Genomic DNA, 20,289 nt, shown 5'->3' on the forward strand with positions numbered 1-20,289 from the left:
GTCGCTATATTCTAGATATATTGAACCAACCCACATCAACAACTTATGCGCACGCAGACGGCCCAGTTTCGGAAATGAACCAAATATTACTCGTCTTGGGCCTCAGCGGGCTTCCAGACATAGTCGGGCGGGGCTTCCTGAACATAGTAAGACTTCGGGGCCCTTTCAACGTACGACATCTAACAATTGCCAAGACCAGCGTGACTTGCCAGTCGAATGAGTCTCTCAGCGTTCGCAGATCTGACATTGTATATCCGATCGAGTTTCTTCAGAACGGCCCCTTCGTTCGTGATTTTGATTTTGGCTGCTCCGTTGTTGCTGCTTGGAGAGCTTCAGCTATCTACCTATGTCATGATGTAAGCTACAAACATTAACTAAGCACCTCTCAAGCCACTGACCTGGTCAAAGAATATCGAGCCGATCGCCATAGATTCGCAAGAGATAGGACGAATAGCCCATGAAGGTACCAAGGCATGCTGGTCCAGAGCTTTCAGAGCCCATGTCAAGACGGCTCAGGGCATCACTGTACGCCTTGAGAGGCCTGAATAACAAAAACTTGTCAGCACCACGCTCAAGTGGCCGAAAGGAGACTGGGGACCATTATCGCTGCATGATGCACGGGCAAGCCGCCACAGTCTTAGTCTGATATCACGGAGAGCGAAATTTGCAGTCAGACCAGGACGGAAGATATGGTCCTAATTGGGCCCTTCAGACATACTATAAGCGATTTGGTTGCCTTTCGGATGTGAATCTTTCATTAACAGTGAGACAGTCGGTCAAAACGAACCCTTCCGCATATTGTTCTGGGCCAAACTTCCGGGACCACCGAAACGGCTGTAAGGATGAAATACGTTAGTGAAAATGAAGTGATTTTTCTACGCATTGTCGGCCAAGACTTTGGGCAACTCTTGCACATGACATGCCTGGTCATACGGTTGACGTACGAGAACGGCGTTGCGCAAGTCAGTGGATCCAGGGTTCTGTTCCTAGTCGCTTAACAACGAAATGGCTAGATTCCTCTCGTCCAGTGGCCAACACCAAGGGCTCTGAGGCCTTTATTACTGTTCTACATATCTCTTACTGCGAAGAGGGATCTTGAACCTCGGGCTACTTCTTTGCCAGGCCATGATTTTACCCCATCAACTAAGATGAAGGTCTGTCTGACCACCATAGCGCTGTTAGGTGCGACGTCGTTCTCTACTATCATCGATTCTCATTGTGTAGGTTATCCACAGAGCGGTTCGCGTGTCCAGTTAACCGAAACAGTGCAGAGCACTCTATAATACTCCCAAACCCTCCTCACACCTTCTCCCTTCCTCGGACCCCTCGCCCGTAGATGCTTAACAATCAATCTACTGAACACTAATGGTCTGGATAAATGGCTATTTTATCAGTAGCACGCCATCCACATTCAGAATCGCTAGAAGCGAATGGCCCTTCAAATGGTCCTTGTCGGGTTAACGATATCTTCGTTACAGATACCAAACTCTAATAGGAGAGGTTAATGGTGCAGAACATGTGGAGCTGAACACTTTCACTGTCCATGATCCGTTTGCACTCCACAGTGTTATAGCATAATTCCCAAGTCCGATGTTTCCATATCGTTGGTTTGGCAGTCCTTGGCCGGAGGCGCTTCGTGATAAGAGCCATTTGGTCCTCGTCAGACATCCCCTCAGAACACTCTTCGCACAGAGTGTATATATGAATTCGACGTTTCCTCGGTAAGAACCGGGAGACAAGGACCTCGAGAGTGGTGCCAGGGCTATATGGTACGAAGGAGCGGGTCCATTTTTTGGAGGCGCATTCGTCGCAGTCGACACACTCCCAAGAGATAGAGCCTGTCATGCTGAAAAAAAGTCAGTATATTCTGGGTTTACATTGAACGGTATATCAGATGGGCTTCAACATACTTCGTGGTTCTCTCGCGACTGTCAGCTTCTCCAGGCAAGTGTGTCCACGGTAAGAAAGCCGGGATCATGCGCGGACACGAGATTTTGGGATAGGCTAGGCTAAAGTGTTTAGATCTCCAGGACAGCCAGATCACTGGGATACTGGCTGTGTGGCAGCATGTTTATATCAAATAAGTGGTACCAAAGTAGGTTGACGCAATAGGAAATTTACGGGCTGGTAAATATTACGCTACGTGACCTATCTGGCTGTGTAGCGAGCCAGTGACGGGATTCTAGGCAAAGTGGTCAGTTGCCCATCCTGCCTATAAAATGAGTAATTCGCTAAAGGCTCCATTAAACCACTACGCGAAAAATGTGGGGCAAGCGATAAGCAAGCCGTTCAACTTGATTTTATCTTGAGGGCTTGGATGTACGGTGAATTGAAGGAGCGAGGAAAAGTCCTATTTGCCCAGACCCCGTTTAACTGTACCTGTGCAAATGGGAAAGCGTCGAATGGCTCGATTGCTGGACGGTCACCGAAATCTTCGCCTCGCTCATCTACTTAATCCCAGTCATCCGCTTCCAGGACAGACGGGCGACGGACTGGTGCAAGAGCCGTGTGACTAACTCAGCTGCCACAGACCCTATCCCAGAACAGTCTACCAACCCGAAGCAGATTCATCTGTTAAGCGGAATCTACTTATTACGAATGAGTCCTATCCCCTGAAATGCAGTTTGTACCTGACATTACTATCAAAACTATCTCGGACCCATTCACTAATCAGGCATATGTCACGAAGCATTATGCCTGGCATACAGTTCTGTCAGCCAATCTGTCGAAATGAAAGTCTGCCCCAACCCTCTATCGTTATTGCCATTCCACGGGGGAACCTCTGGCGGGGAGGGGGTTATCATAGCCCATGACATTTCGTCCAGGGCCTAGAGATCAGCGTTTTGGTCAACCCCGCCGACCGCCTTGTTGACGATCCTCATGCGTCGCTAGTCAGTATCTGGCATTGTTCGTCGATCCAGGGAATTCTCGGCAGCAAGTGGTATACAATATGCAAGGCTCATTCCAAGTCCACTGATCTTCCACAAAATCCTGCAGATTAGTAGTGCCAGTACCGTTCGATTCGCCAATGTCCACGGTTTGATGATGGAGACGGCCCCGCCTCCTAGGCAAAGAGAGTTATTTCTTACTTTGACGTTTGGAAGAGATGCACGGGTCGTGGAGAAGACAATCGAAGTGCAGAAGAACATGATCCCGGAGAAAAGCGGTCGGGCGAACGGGGCCATGTGGAGTATCGTCAGTTTTGTGCAGCGCTTTCAAGCCTGTACGGAAAGCTTACCATGAGGAATGGAAGTAGTATCCTTGGTCTGCATAAAAGACAGAAGGACAGCCTTTGTAAGTGGCGCTTCGGATCAGCGTGTCCCACTGCTCCCCACCGCACCCCCGTTGACATTAACAGTATATCCTCAGTGCCTTTCGTGGGATGATGCAGCGGGTGGCCAGCTCTTCCATGGCTTAGGATGCAATACGATAGATCACATGGAGCAATATGCGCAGTCCGCCGACGCAGCCAACGACTTTATTTACCTGAACTACGCTGGAAAGTATCCAGGTTCTCTGAGCTACGGTGAAGGGAATGTGCAGGAGATCTTAAGGTGGAGTTTCATAAAAATTAGTCTTTGGGGCATGATGATAGGAAGAAGGTGCCGGAGTCAGGGAAACCAAGAGTTGGCAATGAGAAGGGCAGTTGAAAGATTTGGGCACATTCGTTCAAACCGGCCCAGCTCTCGATTGCTGACCTGCCTGGACTGGTTGGCTTTCTGGTGAGTCTTACCCGCCGGTCATTGATTGATTGATCGGTGCTTGGATGATCGATAGTTGCCAGACTAGGCCCATACGATCCCCCTAACTGAGTATCCGGGCAAGGGGCAAATGGGTAAATCCGGGCAATTGGCCGTTTACCGGGTCAATTCTTAGCACAACAGTCATATCCCCATGCTAAAGGACAATAACTGATCTCTTTTTACCACAGGCATCCGGGTGGGGAATTTTGGCCCACGGACATGAGTATTCGACCGGAAGCATTTCATCGTGTATATAGCCTACTTTCGGCATGCAACAGACACGGTCAAATGAGATAGCCCTCTAAAATGCCCACCGTACTAACGTGACGTCAAGTCGGCGGGCAATTTCCCATTGGCCGTCCAGTGAAGAAGCTGTCAGTTACCCGTCGAGCTTAGAATTACCCATCCGCCGGGCATTGTGCTACGACGCCGATCGGCAACCTCGAAAACCGTCCTTTGTGTGTCTGCCTTAGAGCAGAACCATACTTGATCTTTCAATGCTTTCCCGTTGAAAGAGTTTGTTGACAAGATGTGCATTAGGGATAAGGAAAAGCCCTTCGCTGAGTATCAGGATACATGACAGTATATGACGAGATTAGACCGCAACACCAGGGCCTTGGTCTTATGAGAGAACAGGTTAATTTGGTAAGCGAGCCAACTTCCTCACGTTTTGCCCACGTCGAAAACCTCGCTCAATCACCAAATATGCGTCCAAAAGCGCGTCAAAATAGATCTACCATATGTAGTAGAGCAGGAGGGGAAAGATTCATTATCAATTGCCGCTATCAAATGAAGAGACTACGCAAATTGCAAAAGTAGCATTAGAAGCGGTTAGGGCATATTCCTAAGATCCTTCCTCGCTTACGAAAGCTGCACTAGATCAACTCAGTGAAGGATGCGAAGCAGCGATGAATAGCAATGCATACCGCTATCCTGTTAGCACATGGAAGCCAGGTCTACCAGCTGTACGTGAGAAGCAGTTTCAAAAGCGAAAATAACCTACCAAACCGCTAGCTACTACAGAAAAAGCTTCGATCCAGGAGGGCCAGAACAATTTCAGCAAGAGAATAAGACATCTTAAAGCTCACTACTCTACGTCTAGAGATACAAGACTTTCTGTAGGGGTCCACATGTACGGGTGCCATCATGCTGCAGTGAATGTCATAGTCTAGATCAAGGACGGTGCCAATGTCCCAGTCTAGTTCCTAATCAATGCTTCTATAAGAATGCAATTTCTCTGTTGATAAAGGCTCTAGAATCTTACCCGGTGGTATAAATCGGATGGTGGTGCCTCAATTACGTTACATAAGTTTAAGTGTAGGACTACTTCATGCTGTACATACGAAAGGGCGGTTTTGGTTGAACTCGTCATCGTGCGGCTGCTTAGTTACATATTGTATTTTAGATCTTCTTAGGAACAGATATGCAAAATTCTTAAACTATAAACGAATCGATACGGGATTTGGCAGATCTTTGCTTCCAGGGCCATCGGGTGATGGACAAGTACTGGTCCCCAGCACCGCGTAGAGGTGTCTGCCTTTCGCTGAGGGGGGTGCATCGTAGTGATGGTCCAGGGCACAGGTTATACAACATAGGGCCCAAGGCCATGTCGGGGAAGATACGACACAGGGCCTCCATACCTGCGAAGGGGGAGATACGACACAGGGCCTCCATACCTGCGAAGGGGGAGATACGACACAGGGCCTCCATACCTGCGAAGGGGGAGATACGACACAGGGCCTCCATACCTGTGAAGGGGAGATACGACACAGGGCCTCCATACCTGTGAAGGGGAGATACGACACAGGGCCACCATACCTGTGAAGGGGGAGATACGACACAGGGCCACCATCCCTGCGAAGGTTGCATAAGCACAAACGGCAATCCGCAAGTATATCCCGTAAAGACACTTTTGTGCCTAGCACATTCAGTGAATGAGGCCAGGAAGCCTGGCTCTGAAATCAGCAGAACTGGGTGGGTGGCACCGGCCTTATATCTCCAGTCCTTCCGGTAAACCAGCAAGACCAATTGTGCAGCGCTAGTTCCCAGCCCCCCTCCCCTCAATCGAAGCAGGCGGGCATGTCATGGAGCAGAAACACAAGCGGCCATTCAGGTTCAGCACAAAACCTTTAGGCGTTCTCCACTAGGCATCACCGAATCCAATTGCCCAGAGATGGAGGATGGCTGGAGGATCACTGGAGGATCACTGGCTGTCAACCGACCATGACCAACTTGCGACTCGATGGTCAAAAGTGATCGAAAGTTCTCCACTAGAGAAGTCGATTCGGCCATAAGGGTCAAGGTGGGCATGGCATGGTGGGCATCTTCAAGCCCACGACGACTTATTCCCAGATTGCCCCAGGGCTATGATGCACGAAACCTGGGCAAAAATTTCTGGATTACCCGTCCCGGTTATGGGAATGGAAGACCTCGGGCCCAAAGGCCGGGGAAAATGGCGAGTGCAAGTTGTCTAAGTGAATGCAACGATTATGTGGCAGTTTACTACGCCTTTGCTCGCGTCTACTGTATGATCCAACGTTCGAATAGTTATCGTCCATTCTACAACATCCATAAACCACCATGTACTGCGTTTGACATAAGTCCGTGATGAACGCTCGTGGGCACTGCTACTGTCCGTATATATATTATCAGCAAAGGAGAGTGGCTGACTTCGTAAACCCCTTTTGCGTGTTCTCCCATAAAGCACCGAGATTTACACCGATCCACGAGATGGTAACTCTGGCGAAACTGCATTCATACTACTAGCCAGAGACACGGTAGACTGTGGTGGTCGGGCTGCACGGTGGGCATGTGGATGCGACTGGGAAAGATTCATCGTGATATCAGGACCGATGCGTCATTTCCGGTTCAGTTTTGAGCTGCCAGCCACAAACCATCCTAGCTAGTCTCATTATGAGGCCAGCCGGCTGGTCATCAGTGGCCGCCAACTTGTCCGTGCGAGCGTTTAAACGGAACGTCGATCGCTCTGACCACGACTTAGCGCTACCAGGCTGGTCATTCTAAACTCACCGAGCGCATCCTTTCCGCATGCACCTAGCCAGGAGCAGCGGCCATCGAGTTTGCCTATTGGTCACGTCACAGAGATTATGAGATTCGTTCAGACTTGTTCTCGACGGTTAAAGGAGAACCGGATGGGAACAAACATGTGGTTATCCCATCGGGAACTGGGAAGGGAAAGCAGTCAATGAACCAAGGCTCTTTGAGCCTTGGCCTCGGCTTAGCCGCCGATCTTCATCCTGCCAGGACCAGACGATCCCCACCGGACCATGATCGTGACATAGCCTTGCTCAGCCGAAATAGTTAGTTAACCCATCAGTCCATTATGTAACATAATTGCCTTTTTATGTTGCTATGATTGGGCATTCTCATTACATATTGATCATCACTTTTAAAGTTCTGGTTGATTGCATAAATACGAGCCATCCCTGCCAAGCCCAGGGACTAATGGAGGACTTCCAATTCTTGGCGGTCCTCCTGTCCATGCATGCATCCTCGGCTCTATCGAAAAACCGATGACTGGTGACTACAAAATAAGCCCATCGGTGGATTTATTCGGTATTCATTTTATTGTTTTCCCCACGGCTATGAGACGCACTCGGGTCAACCCAGTCCAATCCTTCATCGCGATTTATGCCGCTCGCCATTCACGCATTCGCGAGCGGACCATGTGGGGCACGGTCAAAGATGAAGAGGAGGGAACCAGAATACTGTGCATGGGAAGGGGAAGCCAGGCTTTCTCCATAAGCCAACCCCCAAAGCGATGAATGACCGCATAGTAAAGTGTTCGTGGGAGGATACGGAGATGATAGGGGATGGTCTTTGAAATGGCCGACGATATGCCCGTCTCCCAGATCCTCGTCCTGCCCATCCCTTAGAACACCCTAGCTTCTCATGGATGGGTGGGACACAGAGCAAGATTAGTTGGGGCATTTGGAGACTCCATAAATAATTCCATACTGCGAGGAGAGTATTATAGAGTATCTTTGTGTCATTTTTAGTGGCTGGCGGCCATTGTTGGTTCCCTTTGGTTGTTATCTGGGTATCAAAGACGGCGTTGCTTGCTCTTAGTGCCGTGTTTCCGCATCGCGGTGTCTTGAGGGCTTTGGCGATGGTTCAGCGACACTCACATGTATGAAATCCCGAGGGAGCCAGTGCAGTATGTATTAAGCCTAAAACGACAAGTCGACTACCCTGCTGTAGACCCATCATCGCGCAACAGTCTCTCATTGGTTATGCTTCAGAGCAAGGCCTTGTTGCGAATCACATAATACGGTGGTTCTAGCAGGTGGTCAATAGCCCGGCCAAGACTTTAATTAGCAGCATGGCCCCGATACCCTTATGGGTGGGTTCCGACGCGGAAGCTGGATGCATTGACCATTGGACGCAGTATCATTGATGGTCAGCTTAGCGCCATTAGCCGAATGAAATTCCGATACACAATATTCTTTTTTGCTCCCGCTAGCCGTGCCAATTGCAAATAGTATAGAATATAAATACAGACGACGTTTCATTGCTGACCTGTCAATTTTTGTCGTGCGTTGCAAGCGTTTTTCTTTCCTAACAATCGCTTGTCTTATAGACATATACTGTACCAACCCCATCATCGTTATCATTTTATATGAACCTTCACATCCCTCATCATTTATACGCCTACGCGACGATCAGAGACAACTGTTGGCATAAGGCAAAGCATCAAAAATGCCCCGGCCACCAAGACCCCGGGCTTCTAAGTCAAAAACCATCCTTCCCGTAGGTTGAACCTAGAAGAACTCCACCCTTCTCTTTACATCTTTAGCTGATGGTAATGCTCTACCAAGATATGTGACGGAAACATCGAAGGTCATCAACTGTGCGAGAGTCTGATACAGTCAACCAAGGCTTTAAATGCGAAACTAAGGGCACGGCTCATGCAATCCCGTCAAAGCTTTCTAAGGCTCGAACAAGACCACGAAGGCCTCAAAGCCATCCATGCCCAATGCCCGAAGGAACAGGGAGAACTGGATCTCATGAAACGGAACAAGGAACTGCAAGATGAGAATAAGGTATATCAGAGGCGATGTGAAGAACTCGATGCCCAGACCCGCCAGATTCAGGGTAGGATTTCAGATAATTAGCTTTTGCACCCATGGGGGTACCAATAATTATCTGGACGTGAGACTGATTGAAACAATCATTACAAATGCCTTGGTCTTTGCTCTTTCTACTAGCTTCATTTCCTGCTTCCGACCGCTCTACATACTTAGGGATTATGTTATGTATAGTACGTCTATCTGGGCGTAGACATTCGTTACTCGCATTCGTTTTTAGCCTTAATCCAGATAGTTACCGTACCGGTTGCCAAATCTTGGTTTTCTAAAGACATCTGCTTCCCTCACATGTGATCGCCAGTCCATTGCTCACCCTCACGGCTGAGTATGTTGTCTTATATTTTATCATGTCGGGTTCAAAGCGTATGCCTTTAAGCATAAAATACTACAACCACTATAACGAAGTCAAAATCCAGATAACCTATATCGTGAGCGTATTTCCGTGGCTTGTGCGTGAATTCGATGTCCTACTCGCGTCGTGGTTTCATTTGCGGCCGTGATTTGTCTTTCTGTCGACGATTTTCCTGATGTCCAATCAGCTGCGCGCTTTTTGGTGGAGTACGTGACAGCGGGAACAGCATCGTCAATGCCTCTTGCGCTGCTGCCGGGGATCATTGCGGTTCTGGGCAGCGGTCCGGGTCATGTTATCCGACAGGCGGAGAAGGATTTTAATCGAATACTGCCGGCGTTGACTGCGAGGCTCTGACCCGATCTTTCTCCGGCGTGAAAATTGTCTCCACCGGCCGTTCTAGCGACGCTGGTGTCTGTGATCGTCGGGCCTGTGCGACGATCAAAGGGCAGGTCGAGACCGGGCCGAGGGCTCGGTGCGACCATGGGGCGCTTTCTAGCGCTTTGCATATCAATCTAATCTGGCAACTACGCGCCTGACGCTGGCTGAGGACGACTATTTTGATTTCATCAAAGGGACGCGTCAAGGGGACCCTGTCTCGCCAGACCTGTATGGCCATGTTTCTCACTATCTAGTCATGAGGAAACGAGCGCGATGTAACCTAAACACTCCGTTCTCGACCACCGTTTTCCGCTGCTGATGGACCATGATCTCCCAGGTGCAAATCTGTGAGTTGCCGGTTTGGATGGGGTCTGCCTCGGAATACCTTCCAATAGTATGATATTAATCGCTGCCTCGTGCTGGAGCCTTTTTTAGAGCCCTCTGTCGTTCTCCTCTCACCCGTGGGATCCGGGATTACGATGATCAGAGCTCTGGAACACAACGGTGGTTGAATGAGGCAGATGGAGCTGGAATTTGTAAACTCAATTCCGTCGAGTGGTCGCCGACGGATGGCGAACCGTGGATCGTCGACGGGACCGTCTATTAGCAATAAGCCATGAGCTAAGACGCGTCCAATCGGACAAGATCTGCCTCTACTGCCTTGTCCGCAGCGCCCAGCACGCCCGGGCCTGCCACCACACGCTCTGCGACCCATGCGCGCTGTTGTGCGGTCGCCCGACGCCTGATGCTGGAATACCGATTCACGGTCTCGAACCGCCTCAATTGGCTTGGCAGTGGTACCCTGGTCATCGACGTTCTGTCCCCCGCCATCTTAGCAATGAACCGCGGTGGAGTCCAGGGGGAATCCCGTTCGAATATCTCCTGCTGATCCAGGATCTCTTTGGGCCTGAATGCACCATACAGGACCCTGTGGATTTGTCAGTGGGGTCCAGTTCCGATGGGTTATTCCAAATCTTCTACCTTCGGATAAGATCGCCCTCTAGGTGCTAACAACTTAGCAGGTGGTTTGATTGTCCAGAGGCTGGTAAGAATGGGTTGGGTGTCGATCCGCTCCCAGGTGTTTGATCGTCTTGCACGGCGCATCTTTCTCGAACGACGGTGGGGGACGCTCTCAAAATTGGTCCGCCCCATCCCGGGCCGAGACTCTCTATTGGAGAAGTTTCTTCAAGTGGGTTCATGACTCCTTGGCAGTTGCTACGGCCCGCGCGTTTTCAACGTCAGCCTCCGAGAGGCGTTCGGAGAGGCACGTCATATCTTTGACGTAGTGGGTGCCGGGCCGTGGTTACATTCGACATCGAAATTCGGTGTCATAGCAACAAGGTTGTGAAGGACACTAAGTCCTTTGTTTTCGGGAATCTTAATGCCGTCGACTGGTCTACTGGAGAGAACGGAAGGAACAGAGTAAATCTCATGCCAGGATTAACCGAAACAGTAGCGCAGTAGCGCAGTTGGTCGATTTCACTACGCCATATGTCACCAGGCACGGCGATTTCACATGTTTGGCTGACGTAAACAGTAACTGGGCCCGAAAACACAAGTCATGCTCCTGTGGAGATATCGGCAATAAGGGTCGGTGTACGCCGAAAGGTCCGAAGCCCAAGGCTAGTCGAGAGGTACACAATGACACGGCTAGACTAGGAAGGGGAGTGCTTGCGTTCTTGTCGTGTGAGCCCAACGATATTGGCCGCTCAACTGCCTTATCTACCGCATTTGAGACAGGACCGCCAATAGTTTGCGGAGCCATGACCATCATCATTTCAGTACCGATTTACCGGGACGGCCCGTCGAACGCAATTTGCCAGCTTGAAAAGCACCCAGCGAAGGAATGGGGTGATATGGGGCCCGGAACGCTCGGGTATGGGGCCGACGCGGCCTAGTCCCGTATCCAGTTGGGTTTTCTGGGAATCTGCCATTCCTCGTCCCACATGAACTGCGCAGTCTCCACAAAATAGACGCTGCACTACCTCAATGGCCCGTAGGCAGGCACGCCCAGCGACCTTGCATGCGGAAGGATGCGTCTCATGAGCCTAACGAAACACCGCATAAAGTGGGGTATATCACCAAGCTCGCCATATCAGGGACTAACTTGCTCATCGGTCGGGAAAGAGTGCTAGGTATACCCGGTTTGGGAGAAATTACAGCGCCATCGTTCCCAAAAAGAACAATGCTAGCCCGGAGCAAGCTCAGGCCGCGCGGAAGTTCTAGGGTGCATCGTGCCTCATCAAGTCTACAAGAACCAACTCGCAATTACCTCGATCCGGCTTAGTGTAGATGACTGTGAATCCACCCAACAATATTTCTATCCAAATTCGTAACCCTGGTGTGCCTGGCAGTAGATGCCGTTTATTATCGGCGGTAAGGGGTTTACTGGTCATGGGCCATGACAGGGCTCCCAGTGTACTCTCATACTACCTCAAAAGCACATGAATATGAAGGAAGGGAAGAAATCCTATTTTCATATCATTGCTTTATTAAGTGTTCCATTCCTTTCCCCGACGCAATGTGGATGAATCATGCCGTTGTACTCTCTTTGCAGCTTGGTGTCTGTGTGGGCTTTGGTCGCTTAATTATTTGCTTATCCGACTCGAGCGTTTGGCGACCTGCGGGGCCCGCGTGCGGAGGTCCTCCATGCTCCGCCGCAGAGCATCGTTTTTTTCTTCTTGGGTCTTCATGAAAGTTTCAACTGTACTAAACGTATCATTCGTCAGCAGGCTCATCTTGGTATCCCCTTGTGGTGAGGCCAGGCTCCGGCCGATTCCGGGGCATTGTCAAGTTGACTTCCTGCCTACCTCACCCTTGCTTCGAGACTGAAACAGCCAGGTTAGCGGGTATTATACTGGCACGCATGACTTGATGGTAGTCTTACTCGCACAAACAAGCGACGACATCACTGTTCGGATGAAGGTTCTTGGCCGGATCTGACATGCTCGGGGCATAGACACCATCTGCTTCCCAATCACCGTCTTGTTGGCTTCGATTTGTGGTTGCGTCGACGTCGGCGGATGGATCACGTGATACAGAAGAGCGATGGCGAAGGTCATATGGTCGAACAATTGACGGGGCATCCTTGGGCAGCTGTGGTGCCTCTGAAGCCTTGCCCTGTAACGTCTTGCGAAGAATATCGAGCCGAGAGGGCGTATCATTGTTTGACGGCGCCATAACGATATGGGTTGCGAACCGATGAGATTGGCGAAGATCATTCAACGTCCTAGCTGGTGGCAAGATAACAAACGAAAACAGGGATTTTGGGCAGCAAGAGACACAGGCGCGCTCAAGGATAGATGAGCCAAATAAGAGGATTTGAGTATCTGAGTAAATGGATCTTGTCCCTTGAACCGCATGATATAGATGAACCCCCGGGACTCAAGCACCGCGAAAGGCCGGCATCGCCTTCTGGGCAATCGGGGAAGGTATTCCGCCAGCCTTTGCCATCGACCAGCTGAATCAGGTGTGTGTTTGCCAAGGTGGGTCCACCGGGTTCATCACTTCAGGTTCCTCAGCTGGTTAAACCAAGAGTGGTCAGAGATAAGTATATCAGCAGCTTGACAGAGGGGCCACATTACCCGTCAAATAGGGCCAAGATGCACCCATGTAGCCCATGGGAATCAAAGCTCGCAAGTCACTGCCTAGGATACGTTATGGGGCGGGCAAGACGACCGGCGCAGAAATGGTCGCGACGTGCGGGACGGGTAGTAGACGCCGGCCTTTGAATATCAATTGGGGGCCGCTCAGTACGGCCGGAACCTGCCATGTTACCTTTGCCCAGCGACTGTTTGCGCGGACTTTTTAGGTCGGAGATTCAAAGCCAATGGGAGTGCGAATTTTATCTCTCATCCGTCCGGGTAACGGTCATTTAATTTCGGTACCGATTTACCGGGATGAACCGTTGAACTCTCGCTGCTAGCTTGCACACACTCAGCCAATGACGGGCTCGAGTCGGGCTTTGGCAAACCCTTGCAACATCAATATAGAAAAGACCCGTTGAGGATGATCTGTCCACCTGAGTTCCCTTTTCCAGCGACACACATACCCGAAAAACCCGGTTGTGGCCGTGGCTGATCACCGTCCATTTTCCATGCCCATCATGCGCGCATGATATGTATCACGTGTTCCGCGCAGGGCCTTGTCTCATCAGACCAATGGCTTCGATCTTGTGCCAATGTCTGCGCCTTTATTGCCCGTGTGTCGGCAGAGCCAAGCACTGCATACGGAAGGGTCCATTGCATGAGCTTAGTCTGACACCCTCACTTATCAGGAAGCTTATTGATTTGTAACTCATTGCGCCGGTAGATATCTAGATTAATTTCGCAGTATTAGGATCTTCGAAACAGCTTCTCCAGAGCTCCTATGGACGATCTTTTGCCTGTTTCGATCTGGCTCAAAGCGGTCGAGAGGTGTTCTGGGCCCAGGAGCTGACTCGCTAGCGCGTCATCGCGACTTGACCGAGACAGCCGCCGATCCACTCAGCTTCACATCCTCGCAATCTCGGTCCATCAACAATCCATTCGACGAACAGGAGTAGAGTCCGCCTAGTCCTCTCATTTACACCTATTTTCACACATGTTCCACAACACCCCTATCGTCACAATCAGGCAGAGGAGAGAATAGCGGCTATTTTGGCGGTGATCAAAGCTACTATCTGCAGTGGGTACAAGCGGAAGGTTTTACCATCATACCCCGGGATAGCCCGTCGGGGGGAGCCATCCGCCAGCCGGTTGCAGACATTCCAATGCCCTAGCCTCTTTGGACAAAAAGGAACACATTCAGAGCGACTAATAAAAGATAGGTGTGTTGATAGCACAATCCCCAGCGTTGACCCACATAAATGGCCCGGGGAACGGGGAGCAGGGCAGATTCCGTCTCTGCTCACTTCTTACGATCGACTTTGTTGGCCTGAGAGGTTTCATTAGACAAGGCAGCGAATTCACATGCCATTCCCTCTGTCCTATTCCCCTTGCAGGCTTGGCCACTATTGCCTGGCGTCTAAAGTCATGACCCAGCCATCAGGTAAACCCAACTGGGTACTCCCGCAGTTGTAGACGATAGGTATTTCAGGTGAGTATGAAAATTAATTACAGTGAGGTTAAGTTCATCATATCTTCGGTGGATAAATTCGGGTCCTCCATGTCACCCATACCCTCCTGGTCTGTCCACATGTTGCCAAGTGCAGTAGCGTCTGGCAGAGCGGAGGTGCCCTCCAGGTCCCATAGTTGTCGCTGAAAGTTGCTGATAGCCTCCTGCATCTGCTGCACAATAGTGTTCATTCTGTCAGAGAGTTCGAAGTTCTGTGCCTCCTGGAGCTGCGTCTGCAAGTCTTCTTTTTCCCCACGCAGAGCTTGATTTTCGCGTTCAAGTTCCTCTATTGTTCGAAAGCATTCTGCATGGGCAACTTCCAGAGTCGTAGACGGGCTCTTTCCGGTGCCACGCGGGGATTGAGCTTGTGTCATCTGGAGATGAGCTATTAGCCTGGATTATATACATACAGTATGTTTAGGGTCACAAATCCCAAATCACCCACCATTGATGGCCGTTGAAGGGCACGAGCAGGTCGCGAAGGACCGTTTTCTGGATTTACCTGGACCCGTCTGGCACGAGTGCCAGGTTGAGGAGCGTTTGTGCGCGAATGGGTGGCTCTCGGCATGATACTAGTAGTGAAGATAGAGAGAGAACAACAGATCTGGAAGGAAATCATGGGTTGCAATCGAGGGTAAGACGGTGGGTTTTAAGGGCCCATGGGCGGGCGAAGGCGAGGGCTGTCCCGTTTGCTGTAAGGGAAGTCCTCATCTTGCTGACGGGATGCCCGTGAACCGAGGTAGGTCAAGAACAGATTAGCCCTTCAGCGGAAGTCTCTCCGAGTTGCCCACCTGCCCACCTGCCCCCTCTCTGGCACCGATCCAGCCAGGTACCAGCCAGGTACGGACGGGCCCGAGTGGAATAGAGGGGCCAGTGGGCGAGACCGAAGGTTTTTACCCACCAACGTGAGAAAGAGAGTGCAAAGCGAGGAAGTGCGTGCAGATCATCGGACGGAACTAAAAGCAATTCGAGCCTGCAGGTCGGCCACTGGTCTGTCCACGCAGTGGATAATATCTAGCTTGTCTAGACCCCTGTAAACACGGTGCCTGGTTTTTTCCATTCTCTTTTTGCCCGTTCCTGAATTGCGAGTGTTGGGACTAGGTCCTGCGAAAATAGATGTGGATCGGGGCAAAGCGGAAATGCCCACTGCGTGTCCACCATTATCATTATTCACGGTGGTGGTTGCTCTCACTGGGCGTTATTTGAACCGCCCGTTCCCCCTCTCCCGCGCAAATAAGTCGGCGTTATATTTTGCTAGCCTTTCTCTTTTCTCATTACTGGGACTGTTCTTCAATTGACTGATCACCTGGCGCGGCGGCAGATTTCTCATCTTCTGTATCTTTGACACCTTCTCCCCATAATGAACAAAAGAGCCTACCGTGCATGGACCCCGGGTGAGGAGGCCAACCTTCCGTCGTGGGTAGAGGAACATTTAGACTTGTCCTGGAAGGAGAGGGCCCACCGATATTCAGCCACCTACAAACCCAGATCAGATGAATCCTTGCGGTCAAAGTTGGGGCAGTTGACGAAAGGGATCAAGCGATACCTTTCAACCAATACGAGGGGATCAAGCTTGAGGCGCAATACGGCGAGAACTGCGAAGACGTCCCGGAAGCAACGGCGTAGGGAAACTCCCTCCCTGTCTGTCTGCTTGCCGCGAATGCACAGTGAGCAGGAGGGGGATGGGGCGCTAGAACAGGCCGGCCCCGTCTTCCGCTCACGGCAAGACAGTTATACATCACCGCAATATTGCGCCGATGAGCGCCTCTCGCAATTCGAACAAACAATAATGACGCGACATGTCGGCCAGAAAAATCGCCCCAGTCGGTCCTATGGTAAGCTTTTCGCCATCTAGGTACGCAAGGCAATGGTAACAGTTCATCCGGGAATAGGCACAAACGATCTGGGTTGGCATCAGCCCTCGTTTCAAGCATCACCGCGCAAGATGGCACTGTTGTGGAAGCTGCTCTACCGCATGGCAGACCGTACACTGGAATGACCAGGCTACACATGAGATGTTGGATGATGAAAGTGGGGTCCGTGCTAGCACAATAGTCGGCCTAGATGACCATTCTTGTATCTAGTGTACACAAAGCAGATATTATTACAGCAGTGCCATAGTGGGCAGCTCATGTCTACAATAAAGCATCTTCCTCCGTGTATCCACACCCAATCGGCTGCAGCGTTTAGCCGAACCACCTACCGCAAGCTTTTTAGTACAGCCGTGGCCTTCTGCCTATTTATAGAGGCACCCTTCATCCCCCGTTTCCCATCGCGGTTTTGTCATCTCGCATGGTAACGATAGGAGAGCCTTATTGAATACGCATCATGTCGTTCCCGGCGTCATACTCAGAAACACCACTCATACAGCCCGTCCCCGGGAGGCAAGACACTCCTATAATTCCGAGGCGTTTGAGTCGTCTTGGGGATCTTCGTCGTCCTCAGCAGGCTGCCCATGCTGCGTCACGCCACCGATGCCAAATCCGATCACACCCACCAATATCACCCCCAGTATTGAATTGGGTTCGGGCTCTTTCGCGGCTCTTGAGGACTAATTTTTGAGAACTTTCACGATTCAGTTGACCAGACCATTCCATGCTCAGGCTGTGGCCGCGGTTCCAAATGACCGGCGGGCCGCGGGTCACTGGCACCTCGTTGAGCTCCTCTGCCATCGAACATTTGCCACATTCGGCGCTCAGGGCAGCATCCGTAATCTCAGCACTTCCCATTATCAGCGCTTTGTCCCGGGTGACACCTTGTTTATCAACGTTCGTCGGGTGAATCAGGGGTGGCTTACCTGGCTCGAGGCGAACATCACCCAGGGCGATATATTGGTTGCTACTGCACACGGTCTCTATGATGGCCCACTTCTACAACCTGACGCCCTACGGCCCGAGCCTGATGGTTTTGCACATGGCTTTGAGGGTTTGACAACCTTATATGCTCCCGATCAGTGCCCAAATGAAACCGTTTAAGGACCACGACTGTCCTGAGGCGCACTCAAAATTGGTTTATATGATGCGAAATAGTTCCAAATACAAAACCGGAATGGTATTGATCTCCATGCATTGGCTATCTGAGACATTCCCTCAATACACCGTACGACTCGATCCGTCGCACTTGGAGCCCCACGCCGTAGCCATGATAGGATACGCGTACATAGCGAAGATAATGACAAATCTCTGTATCTTAAACCAACATGCTGGCTTGTTCTTTTAGATGAGCAGAAAGAAAAAAGCAATAATGGTGCAGAGAGCACAGAGGAGCCTCGGGTCTATCATTGAGACTCGAAGCAGAAGCCAGACGTAATATTGCCCATGTTCTCTAGCGACCTCAAGTGGTCCCTGCTGCCAACGATCTCGGATGTCCACCTTTGCCCCCCTGTATTGAAGTAGATATCCCACAGCCCTTCCGTTACCGTGGTAGGCCGCCCACCAGAGAGGCGTGCGTCCATGATCGTCTGACACGTTTACATTGATGTCTCGGTGTGCCAGCAGGAGGTTAATCAGCGTGGCCGATCCCCAATCAACAGCATGGTGAAGAGAGGTGGACCCATCCTCTCCAATCGCATCAACCTGGATGCCACTCCGTGCCAACAGACATCGGGCCGCCCATTCGTGCCCGTTATGCGTTGCCCACCACAAGGCGGTGCGACCTCCATGATCGCGATGATTGATGTCGGGGTCATGTGAAAGAAGCTCCTGGACAAGAGATTCATGTCCTTCTGCGGCTGCGTAGATAAGAGCCGTCGATCCATTTATATCCCGTGCATTTATGTCGGTTTCGAAGTCCGACAGGAGGGTCTGCAGAATTTGGAGACACCCTGTCTCGGCAGCATGATGGAGTGGGTTGCCGCCACAAGAACAGCAGACCGTCACGTCGAACCTTTCATCAAAAATCAGGCGATGGACGAGACACAAGCTCCTGTTTACCATGGCGTAAAAAAATGGTGCTGGCGTATCTTTGCGCCGAATGTTGGGGTCGGTTCGACGGTCGGCAAGAAGGGTCTCCACGATCTCACAACCATGGTAGGTAACCGCGTAGGTAAGCGGTGCCGTGAATTTCCCTCTGTGGAAACAAAAGAAATTGGCATCAACACTGTTGCTACAGAGCAGGCCTTGCACAACTGAAGGGTAATTGTTCTTTACCCCCATCCACAACGCCTTCCTACCCTGTTCGTGTTGTTTTATATCAAGATGTGGATGCGATAGAAGCCTCATGAGGATGTCGGAAGAGCCCAGGGTGGCTGCTTCAATTAGCGGGGTACTTCGCCGGTGCATTGTGTTCACATCGGTCCCGGAGCTGAGCAGCTTCTCAAAGAGGTCGAGCGCTGTATGCCGAACGGCCCAATGCAGAGAGGGGGTTTTCTGCCGAGCAATGTCTTCCAGGCATAGCTCCCAATTCAATTTAGTGGACAGGGTCAGATTCATTCGAAGGACGGATATGGATTCACGATTATCGTGGCTCGCTGCAAAAAAGGCAAGGTGCAAGATAAATAGAATGCGGTGTGGAAGGACTCCATCCTTGCCGATCTGGGTTGCAGAATTGATCAATGCTCTTGTGGGTGCCATAGTGAGGAGGAAACAGCTAGAGTGGGATGGAAGTATATTGAATGGATAAATCGGTGAGCGTGATTGTGCGAGGAATTTTGTGCGGTATCACATCCTTTATGTGCTTCGAGAGCACGGTTATACGAAGCAACGCATATATGGTATGACGTTTCCTGATAGCGCACTAATGAAGGGACCTACGTCAATTTCCAAAATGCTATAGACTCTTCCAAGCTCCGGCGCTCCCAGGCATCCATATATCTCTCTCCAGAGCTAGCCTACGGGACCGGAGCGCGCCACACTCCGTTTATTCGTCAGCGTCTTCCGACTTTCCAGGATCCTTATCCCATAGGACATATAAATTGAGCCAGACTAGCCCAGTGAGGAGGCTATGGCTCACTATGGCTAATTCTTCTGGCATCTTTATTCACGCCAAATTCAGCAATGTCAATGCTTACACGACTCCCTCTTGAGCTTCGCTGCATGGTTGGCGAGCTGCTCGACGAAAGAACCCTTTATGCGTTATGTCTTACCTGTCACGACATGCAATCCACATTTGCCAAGGTCCTTTTCAAACGGAATATTGCAATCAATAACAGCTCCGGGCTTCATTGGGCGGTGCAGCATGACAGACGGGATATTGCCAATATCTTCTTATCATACGGTGCCAACGTTAACGCCATTGAAAATGGGGATTCGCTCCTCTGGTGCGCTGTACGGTGCCAAGCCATGGACACAATTGAGCTACTGCTGAACCACCACGATATTGACATCAATGGGTGCGACGATCAAGGCCGGAGTATCCTATGGTATGTGTTGTAAATCAACTGTGATGAGGTATTCATTAGGCATATGTTGGACAAAATTGGACCTGTTCATTACTACCGCCCTACGGCAGCCTCCCAGTTTTTCGGCTTCACCTTACTCAGGTTCGCCATCACCAAAGGTGCCGAATGTGTAGTCAAAAGACTGTTGCAACAGGAGGTGGAGCCAAATGAGAGATATGAAGACGCCCGTTGCTTCTTTCTTGCCGTCACCAACGATAGCGCAAGCATTGCACAGAT

The 20,289-nt window shown here is 50.7% G+C and overlaps 2 protein-coding genes across 2 annotated transcripts; one reads left to right on the top strand and one right to left on the bottom strand.

The window, feature by feature from the left end:
- Positions 1 to 14,674: 14,674 nt before the first annotated feature.
- Positions 14,675 to 15,049, bottom strand: LDX57_007827 (uncharacterized protein; the record flags this gene model as incomplete). Its single annotated transcript, XM_046089544.1, has 1 exon — positions 14,675 to 15,049. The coding sequence occupies one exon, from the start codon at positions 15,047 to 15,049 to the stop codon at positions 14,675 to 14,677; it is 375 nt and encodes a 124-aa protein (XP_045945515.1).
- Positions 15,050 to 19,669: 4,620 nt separating this feature from the next.
- LDX57_007828 (uncharacterized protein) lies at positions 19,670 to 20,047 on the top strand (the record flags this gene model as incomplete). Its single annotated transcript, XM_046089545.1, has 1 exon — positions 19,670 to 20,047. The coding sequence occupies one exon, from the start codon at positions 19,670 to 19,672 to the stop codon at positions 20,045 to 20,047; it is 378 nt and encodes a 125-aa protein (XP_045945516.1).
- Positions 20,048 to 20,289: the final 242 nt, after the last annotated feature.

Source organism: Aspergillus melleus (genome assembly GCF_016097325.1).
Source record: "Aspergillus melleus strain CBS 546.65 chromosome Unknown contig4, whole genome shotgun sequence".
Classification (NCBI taxonomy): Eukaryota; Fungi; Ascomycota; class Eurotiomycetes; order Eurotiales; family Aspergillaceae; genus Aspergillus; species Aspergillus melleus.